This window comes from Hibiscus syriacus, unplaced genomic scaffold (genome assembly GCF_006381635.1).
Source record: "Hibiscus syriacus cultivar Baekdansim isolate YM2019G1 unplaced genomic scaffold, ASM638163v2 tig00111231_pilon, whole genome shotgun sequence".
NCBI lineage: Eukaryota > Viridiplantae > Streptophyta > Magnoliopsida > Malvales > Malvaceae > Hibiscus > Hibiscus syriacus.
The window spans coordinates 329,781-340,372 of NW_024063027.1; the positions used below are offsets into that span (position 1 = coordinate 329,781).

The window sequence follows — 10,592 nt, forward strand, 5'->3', positions numbered from 1 at the left end:
AAAATGACATTGTTATAATGTAAGTTATCATGTCATAAATATCGTTAATTATTTAACGACGAAGTGATAAAAAAATTAAATCTATAAAGTTTAATAAATAAATTAAAATATATATAATCTGATGTTAGCGAAGATATCATGTTTTAGTATAAAATTTACTGACACATTTTCGCTAATTTTACAAATATAAAGGAAGTATTTTACTTAGCCTTTATAAATATCTCAGAAATGTATTAAAAAAATATAGGAAATCACTGTGCAAATTCATATTCCGTATCTCAACTGGATCACGATTCCATATCTTATATTTTTCAATATATTATTCTTTTCTCTTTTAATTTTCAATTCTCCATACTTGCTTTGACTTTGCCCTTCCATTCTCCTTTTTATTCTCCTCTCTTTCATGTCTCGACTCATTTCAAGAATATTCCCATTTCTCCCTTTAGAAACCAACAATTTTCTCAATTTTTCTTGGATTTTCACTTCTCTTGAATATATGCGGTGTTGATCGTCGAAAGGGTCTTTGTAACGATTATATACTGTTTTTCCCGACCCAGAAAATGCCCATGGACCGAACACTACAATCGGAGAGCATGAGATCAACGTACGTACTCTCGATCGAGTGTCTAAAAGGGAGTTCCAAGGCCGACGAATGGGCCGGAGACATGCTCCAGACCGGCGATATTGTCGAGGAGATTCGTTTTGGATCCGGCTCAGGATCGACTCATAAGTCACCTTTTAAAGGCGGCAGGAGCGGAGTCCAGAGGATCCTTCACAGCTCCTTTAAGAACAAGGAGACCTCCATCCTCGTCCGAGTCAGGCGAGGCAACGACGAGTTCGCTCAGCTGCAAGCGTGTATTGTGCCTAACGAGGCTGCCGGGAGAAAACAATACATGTTGAGGTCTATAGCGGATCCTAATTACGCTGTCGGGTTCTTAGATCGCACCGAGTCCGAGTGCTTCGACTTGCAAGGTGAGTTAGTTCTCTTTTGACTACGTTTTCGTCTCCGAGTTGGCCCGCCCGCCTACTCCAGTGCCTAGTTTTTTTCTTTTTGTTTGCACTTTAGACTTTTCGGCCTAGATTGCTTTGATTCTCCGAATGTTTGTGTTAGACACGTGTAATACTAATTTATTTTTTAATATCTTTACTATATTTACTATCTAAATTTACAAAAAAAGTTCTTTAGTTTTATTTCAAAAAAAATCTGTGATTAAATTAAAATGGTATATATATCAATAAATGCTGCCTCTTAATTTATAAATTGTAGAAAAAAGTTCTAAGAATTAGCTTGCAATTGTTTGTAGAAAAAGTTAGTGTTAAAAATGTGTTTAAATGATAAACTGAAATATATATTTGAAGAATTTTTAGTATATAGTTATGTGAAAAAATGCGTTATTTTAAATCAAAATGTCAAGGACAATATGCATAAAATTCAACTTTTCTTTGGGTGGCGTATCTGTCAACATTCTCAAAGATATGTTTTTCACAATGTGATGTTTGTACAGCCATTAAAGTCAACTACTTTTCAATGGTTATTTAGGGACTTCGAGTAACGTACATGTTCGATAGAGATTAATTTGGATAGACTCAGGAATTTATATTAAAGGTGTAAATTTAAGAAGTTATATTAAAAATTTAGGAGATATTAAATTATAAAATTCTAGGAATCGAAAATTAAGTAACCAATAGAAAATACAAATAAAGTACCTAAATTATATCAGTCCATTCATCCCTGTTTATGGATTCAGTGAAAGCCTTAGTGATCATTTAGTTTATGTCAACTTTGGGATGGATTATACTAAGTTTTCCGGGCCTTGTGCGTGAGCGTCTTTAAAGTGATAACAAGTTAGCCTAATCAACCCTTCGATCCTTGAGCAGTAAGAGCAACCTTCATCTTTGTCCCTTTACAGAAGTTTTTGGTATGAATCTCTGCTGGCATCAATTGTGTAAACCACATATGCAATCCTAGTGTACGAACATGAATGTAACCTACGAAATATGGTTGTATAAGTATTAAATAAGCATACATTGTCCTCGCCTAATGCCACTTAATGGTCACTGTTCTCTACTTGTCCAGCAATATGTGTTGCTGGATTTATACTTCTAATTGAATAATTAACTCAATTGTCTGTTTGAGTAGATGAATGGAGTGTTGATGATCATTTCTCTTTAACCCCATTTGCTGCTTGGTAATTGGTATGCTATCTCTGCATAGAAGTTATCCATAAGTAAATGTTCAGCACTGACCCATAACTTGTTGAAAATAGAATTTTGAATCTTTTCCTTCAGGTTTTTTTACCCCTAGTTTCTGATTCGATGTTAAACAATGAGTCTGCAGCTTCAAGGAGCTCCAGAATGGTCAGTGAACTAGAAAGGACAAGGCTTCAGGATGGATATGTCTCATATCCATGGGAAAGGAGGATGCAGGAGATGCTATCAGTTCCCAACTCAAGCAGCTTTCTTTCCATTCTCCTCCTTCCAAAGGCTTCAGATCGAATGGCCTCTCGATACAACAACCTGGAGGATACCCTTGCTCGAGCAAATTCTTGGCTTACTGCATCTCAGGCATCTGGGGTCCCCATTGTTTTCATGAATATCCAGACTGAATCCTTACTCACTAAGGTACAATGCCGAAGCCTTAATCCTTTAGACTAGAAGTCTAGAAGCAGTAGTGAGTTGAATCTTCCATTAAAATATTTGGAAATTGTTCGCGACTGATGTTAGCTATCGACTATTTAAACTCTTGGACAGGATAAATTTTAAGGCAATTTTCTTATATGAACCCTTAAGACACCAGCTTCTCTGATTACTGGAACTGATTTTTCCTCAATTTTTTGAGCAGATCTCTGGGGAAACAGCCTCAGCTACTGTGAGTGCTGGGTCATTATCTGATTTATCGAACCTTGCCAATGCAAGTCTATACGGTTTTGAGGACTATCATGGGGTTGACATTGGAGTCGTTAGAGCAGTTCGTCTATGGTATGCCCCTCTTGTGGAAGAAATCGCAATCGAGATAAAACTAAAAGAAGATGACATAAAGCTCGGATTTGCCATTAGCCGCACAGAAGAGGTACGCCATCTGATTCTCCATGATTGTCTCTGTGACAACATTTTCTTATATATATGTTCTCTCTCTAATAACAGGGATTCATCTACATATCATCTGTCATTGATGGTGATGAAAACGTGCCCTCAACGAGATCTGGACTCAGCACTCTCTACAAAAAAGCACTGAACGCATCTAGGCTGCTGGTTGTCTCAAGATTATCAAACCAGAAGGTTCTTCCATGGATGGTTTCCTCAACCGGAGCTGTTCGATGCTTTGATACCGTCTCCCTAAGCCAAAAGCTCTCACTACACCGGCATGCCAATGTTCCGATTCAAATGCACGTCTTCTTGTGGGATCAATCGTTGGTTTCCCGAGGTTTTAGCAGTGCTAGGCTGATGGTTCCCTCTCCAGCTTTACCACTGCCCCCTGAAATTAGATTAGCCCACCAACCTAACGACAACCAAATCCTGCCCCTGCCACCTGATGAAACAAATGAAAGCATACCTTCAAGCGAGCAGCCGGAGCGCCGATTACAACGAGACACTGCTGGGGAAGTCTCCTTCAGATTTCACGATTTTTCACTTCCTAACAACTGGGTATGATTTTGCATTTCGTGCTTCTGTGTATAACAACTTTTACAGGTAGATGAGTTCATTGATCGGACCTAGTTACATAATGATAGGCAGCTTGATGTTGAATGAAAATCCAGAATAAACACAGGGATAGATATAGTTCAGAGTTCAGATGATTGATGGTTTATACATACAAACATATATATGTGTGTCTGTGTGTGTGTGTACTGTTTGGTTTGTGTATCATACAGGAGCTTTCGGGCATTAGGGTGGCCATTTTTGTATGTTTTGCTATTTTTAACTACTTTATTCTGCATTTTTTTCCCATTTCCTTGTAATATTAATAAAGTTAATTTTATGTGAAATAAAATACTATGATAAAAAGGAAAATAAATAAATCAGATTTTTGTGTCACCATCGTTTTTCTTATCATATAATTTTCCAGATTACTTTTAATTTGTAAGACGGCTTCTACCCAATTTTTCCTTTAGTTGTTTCAAAATTTAAAATGTAAAGTATGTGGAATGAACTAATACCTCCTACGAAAATATTATAAAAAATAAATAAAAACATGATGTCTATGAACATAATTTAAATACATAATTGTATTAAATTTTAGGGTAAATAAGGTACATGTAAGTTTTTGTTTTCACCATTGATATTTCAAAAGTTACTAACATTATCGTTTATTACAAATTGATCCGTCAACATTAACAATTTTTACCGTAGGTAACAAAAAACTAACATAACATGTTAATTGCTGATTTGATACCATTTCACCATTATTTTGACCTACCTTCTTTTTTACTTAAAACCCACTATTTTCATTAGTTTGGCTGTAGAAATAGGTTATCTTCTTAAAACAGCAAGAGTTTTGGCTCGACACCTTTGATACTGCAGAAGTCATCGCAAGAGCCAGTGATGAAGTCGCTCTGAGATTCATGGGAAACAGGGCCAAATTAAATATTCCCGAACTCGTCATGGTCGTCCCCTAACCAATGCAGAATTTTCCCGCTACCCAAACACCGGTTTCCACTTCTCAAACGACCCATTTCCAACTGTCTCATGCTACGCCATTGCCGTCGTTTTACCAACCCCAACCTCTCCAGAACTCTACCGCTGATATGCTGAGAGATTATTGGCACTACTCTCAACTGCTACAGAGTTCCGCTGGTGGCCATGAACAACTAGATACGAGCTTGATGGAACAGATGATTCAACCCTCTCAATTACCCAATATTCAACAACCATGTTATCTTCTTCTTTCTCATGTTTCCCTTCTTCATATATTGCTTCTGCTTCTTCTTCTTCTTCTTCTTCCGGCTCTTCATCTTCTTCCTCTGCTTTTCGCCTAGCATCAACAGATGGGCATTTTCAGGAAGTCGTCCGATAAAATCTCAGGCAAGTGGGTCACATTTCCCTGTGCCATCCAAGTTTCATCCCAATCACTATCCTTCGTCCACCGGTTCATAGTAATCCCATTGTTTTACATCATCAAAAAAATATCATTTGAAATTTTTTCCCGAATCGTATTTTTTTTTCTTCCATTTTTCATAAGAAAAATACAAAAGGAGCATGAAAAACTTAAGAGGGGATACAAACAAAGAGACATTTAGGCATATTAACTTGGTTCTCGATAGGGATTTGATGTTTGCTTTCTCTCAGTTATCGAACAACAGATGTTGAAAGAAACCCAATAACCTTTTTTCCCATTCTGTCTATTGTTTACTTTACAACCAAAGATTCATTAAGAATGTAGTTTTTTTTTTACGCAAATCTTTTTTTGAATTGCTCTCGTTGGTGCAGACTCGATCAATTGACCGCAAATATTTCCAAGTGAAAATTAGTTTTGAGAATATGCTACCAAAATATGCAGCAAATAAAGGAAAAAAGACTTACCATAGCGTTATCAGTTTCTGTGAAATTGTTGCATGCAGGGCGGTTTTGGAACCAAGGAAAGAAGTTGAGTAGTTGGGGAGCTTTGCACGATACAAAGAGAGTTGTTGGATGGGCGGTTTTTTTTTTTACTGTAGGAACATACCCTGAAGATGAAGATTGAATAACAAAGATTAATGAAAATTGTAGATTTTGAGTTAAAAAGTACGAAAATGAACAAATGGATCTGCAGTTAACACAGCGTGTAAGCTTTTTGTCCCCAAAGTAGTCGGTATTAATATCGAGTGACCAATTTATAACAATAATATTAATGATCGATTTATGATTTTTGAAATATTAATAGCGAAAATAAAAAAAATTCTCAAACATTAGTGATTATTAGCGTAGTTTACTCTAAATTTTAATTAAATGAACTATTATCATGTAAATTTTTAAATAAATTAATAACATTATAAATGTGAGAAAAATATTACGAACATAATATAAATATACAATTTTTTTAGATGCATCTAGTTTTATTCAAAATAAAAAATATTACAAATTATGATAAAGATTTACAACAATAATCGTAAATTAAGTTCGTTATTATAAAATTTTCATATAATTATTGAAACAAAACTAAATAAGAAACTCGAGTTTCGTATAAATACTATACAAGGAAATATTTAAAAGTTAAACAATAAACTCAAACAAATATAGATACAAATAAATCTGATCGTAACGGAAAACGAACCATAAAAGGGATCAAGTTATTAAAAGACCACTGACAAACTGCAAATCTGTAATACCCCAAAAATTTATATAATGACCAAAATGTAAATTTTGAAAGTTTGATGGTCAAAGTAGAAAATTAGGAACAAGTTTAGGGAATTAAGTGATAATTTCCTAAAAAAAATTATTCCATAAATAGATGAGTTACTCTTGAGAGTGGAATTTTATAAAAATCATATTTTTGGAATTTGGAATTTTAGTAAAGAAAAATTATAAAGGGTTAAAGTCCAACAAGGAATCGGTAATTTGGATCGAATTGGAATTTTACAAAAAATTGAAGGATGTTATAAGATGGCTGGAAATATTATTCTAATATTTTAGATCAGAGAAATTTAGTTTGGAAATATGCAATTTTTCAGATTTAACTGAAATAGTAGAATTTAGTGACTAAAACGCAAGTTTTTAAATTTCATGGGAAATTTTGGAAATCAAAGTCAAATTAATTCATCTTTGACTGTAAAATATGATAAGGATGAGTTGTCATGGTTTTATGGTGAATATGCATATTCATTAATGGAAAAAAAATGGAATTTCCTATTGAATTAAATAAAAAATTTCATTATATTATATTAAGCCATGTGTTATATTTATTTAATATTAGAGTATCAATGAGGGTGGAGCATTTTCATCTCATCTTCTTCTCCAAGTTGTTGTGGGTATTCTTCAAAGGTGAGAGAAAACTTCAACTCAATTTTCAAGCAATTTACTTAGGATTTTGAGTAAGTTGTAAATAGAAAAATTTTATATGCAAAAAACGCTATCATTTGGTATTAATATTGCATGATAATCTTGTTGGTGTTCAAAGATCCCAAATCTAAGGGTTTGTGTTCATATAAGGAATCACGAAATTGATGATGAATATGGATGTTTGTGAGGTAGTAGATTCATATTCAAGCATGTATAATGATTAGAACATGTTTAATCTTTCTAGAACTTATTTTTTAAGTTTTGGCCATGGATTGTTTGAGTGAGAACAATTATGGAAAAATTATATAAGGGTTGGAAATGATGAAGGAAGTATTTTACAAGCCTTAGAAAATTTGAGGATCATTTCATAATTTTTGAAAAGTTGGGGATCAATTCATAAATTCTGGAAAATTGATGGGTTGTTGTATAAGTATTATATAATTGATGTACTATGATGGAAATTGTTATTTGGGAATTAAAATGAGTGTTAGAATGAGAAATATGACTATTTTGGAAGTTTGAAAAGATTAGTGATTTAAGTACAACTTCACATAGTTAAGGTACTTAAATGTAATTATACTTTTGTAAAAACATTTGAATGGTAATAATTTAAATGCTGGAATTATTGGTATTAAGAATTTAAGTGGTAAAATGGTGAAGGATCATTTTTAGTAAATTGAAAAAGTTGGTTCTAATATTAAAAAGAATTAATAAGAGTTAAAGTAGTTGGTGGTGAATAGTTTGAAGTATGGTTATGGAATTTATTTTGGAAATATGTTTATGTTAGTGCAATGCTAACATATATATAAGTATGAATATATATTTTGTACAGATCGTGATTTACTCAGTGTTCAAAGCAATTCGAGTATAAAAGGAAAGAGTTATTATGGACAATAGTGAGGCACATATGTTGGAAATTATAAAGTGTCGAGGTGAGTGCAATACATGCATGAAATTATACATGGATGTTTTATACATTATCAGGAAGACTTGCGATAAGTCAACCTTGTTTATGTTGACATGATATTTATGTCATTTATCATATATTTGATATATTCTAAATATGTCAAAGGTTGATTATAAAATGCATTGATCACTGATTGTTGTATATGATATTATCATGAACATATATGATTTTTATCATGAATAATATTGTGGGTATGAACTGCCCAATGTTAAATGATATACTTTGACATAGATGGATCGAATAAAATTGACTATATGCCCAAATATGTTATTGAGGATCAGTGGTATTAATGGAATGTCATAGAGTCTAGCAGCTGCATATTAGGTAGCACTATAGTGTCTAGAGAAAGCACATAGTGCAGGCCTCAAAGTGTCTAGTGAAGACATGGTACAAAACACTACGGTGTACTAGGTGGGTAAATCTCGACCTCAGCACTTCGGTGCAACATTTAACTCCTATACAGGGTTCCTCATACAATTATACTTTGAGTTATGGTTTATTGTGGAATAGATTGTAATCATGAAAATAAGCTTACGAGCTTATGGAATAATGGTAAGTATATGAGTAAAATAAGCTTACAAGCTTATGGAATAATGGTAAGTATATTGGTAAAATAAGCTTACGAGCTTATGAGATAAATGGTAAGAGATTTTATATTATCTTGATTATGATAAAATATTGGATATGTTGGTAACATGATTTTATGGTATTTTGAATTTGTCATTGAAATTCATGCATGAATTGTATTGCATTGTTTATTGTTTTAATTGCCTCACTAAGTTTATACTTAGCGTGTGATGATTTTCACGCGTATGTAAAAGGCCAGTAGTAGAATAGAGCGACATCAAGCATCGAGAGGTATATTTCAACATCAGTAAGACATCATACGAGGGAATTTGATTTAGAAAGTGGCATGTAATTAATAATGTTCAATTTGTGTTGTTGAATACATTTAGAAACAAAATGGTAACTTTATAGTGATGAAAGGTTAATTTTTATAAATTTATATATATTTTCGGAAGTTACTATAGCAATGAACATTACCCTTGTTTTAGAAAAAATTCCAGAATACTTAAAGGGAACTGATTCCTGCTACAGGTGTAGATTCCCTCACTGTTTACTATTCATAAAAAAATATTTTCGATTAAATATTTTTATAACAAAACATAATTTTTATGATATGATATTTTTATAATATCACTTACCATTTTAAGAAAATAAATTTTAAATCACATTTTGAATTGGAAATGGTTTTTGAAATTCGGGTAACATCTATAATCTATATAGGTATAATTATACGGGTTATGAGTGTTACAAAATCAGACTCGAACGGTGTGAAAAGATATCCACAAACGCAAATCGAGTATCCACATCCAATCCAATAGTCCAAAACAAGGAAGATTAACAAGATATCATATAAGTGTCATTCTAATAAGTTGTGATGATGTCAAATCAACAATTAAAAAAACAACGAAAAATGATCAAATAACCGAAAAGCATCCATAAAGTATAAGAAAATATGTCATACGAGCAAACTTATTGAAAATATAAAACTAAAAGAAAAGAGAGAGATATAATATATAAAATATGGAATACCTTGATCTGGTTCCCACTCCATATTCCTAAACTCTATATAATTGCGTGGATGACAATTATTGACCGACTCTCAACTCGTGATCGACTCCAACGAATGAGGATTAACACTACTGAGACTGTGTCCTTTGTAATGCTGCACAGGAAACTCGGTCTCATTTGTTCTTTGAATGTCTCACAGCTTCTAATTTATGGGAGGTCATTTTACAACATAATGGGTTAAAAAATTTCATTTCTTATTGGGAGGACATGATTGTTTGGGTATGCAATTCTTGGAAAAGCAAGTCTCTTATTTCCACTATTTTAAAACTTGTTTGGTGTGCTAAAATCTATATTTTGTGGGAGAAACGCAATCAAAGAATATTTCAAGGAAGATCAAGATTTACTGATGAACTTTTTATTTGCATCAAAGAATTAATAGGTATTAAACTGAGGGGAAAAACATTAACATGTCTGATAATGTTAATACTTTCCTATGTAATTGTTGGGTATAGCTTAACCGATCTCTTGTTTTGTTTTATCTCGTTTTGTAAGTATGATGTATATAAACTTTTGTGATCGGTGATTGTTTTTGTAATAGATTCTACTAGGTAATAAAATTAAATTATCCAAAAAATATAAAAATAAAATAAAAATAAAAATACTGACAATCGAAAATTAATATTAAAATTAATGTCATTGTTATCAATAAAGACAAAAAATAACAACATATCAATAAAAAATTAAATTTTTTAATCTAAAATAAACAAGCCGTTTTTTGCGATCAACATTAGCTAAGTGAATATATAAATATATAATTCTTTAAATCAATCAAAATGAATTAGTTTGTAGGGATTCTCGGACATCATAATCCATGTGACTTTGGTAAACATATATTATTGGTGATTCACACTGCACACGAATTGCTGACTTGAAAAACAATTCAAAACCGTCGATTTATAGTTGGAAATAATATAATCCAACCGTTCATATTTGGCCATTAAAAATTTTTAAAGTTCCCGCGTGCCAGTTCTCCCCCCCCCCTTTCTTCTATCAATTTTCTCAATATAAATAACTC

General features: G+C 32.6%; 1 protein-coding gene across 1 annotated transcript; it reads left to right on the plus strand.

Annotated features, from left to right (window-relative positions):
* Positions 1 to 432: 432 nt before the first annotated feature.
* LOC120156569 lies at positions 433 to 3,868 on the plus strand. Its single transcript, XM_039167866.1, has 4 exons — positions 433 to 972; positions 2,339 to 2,622; positions 2,843 to 3,070; positions 3,145 to 3,868. The coding sequence occupies exons 1-4, from the start codon at positions 561 to 563 to the stop codon at positions 3,649 to 3,651; spliced, it is 1,431 nt and encodes a 476-aa protein (XP_039023797.1). The 5' UTR covers positions 433 to 560; the 3' UTR covers positions 3,652 to 3,868.
* Positions 3,869 to 10,592: the final 6,724 nt, after the last annotated feature.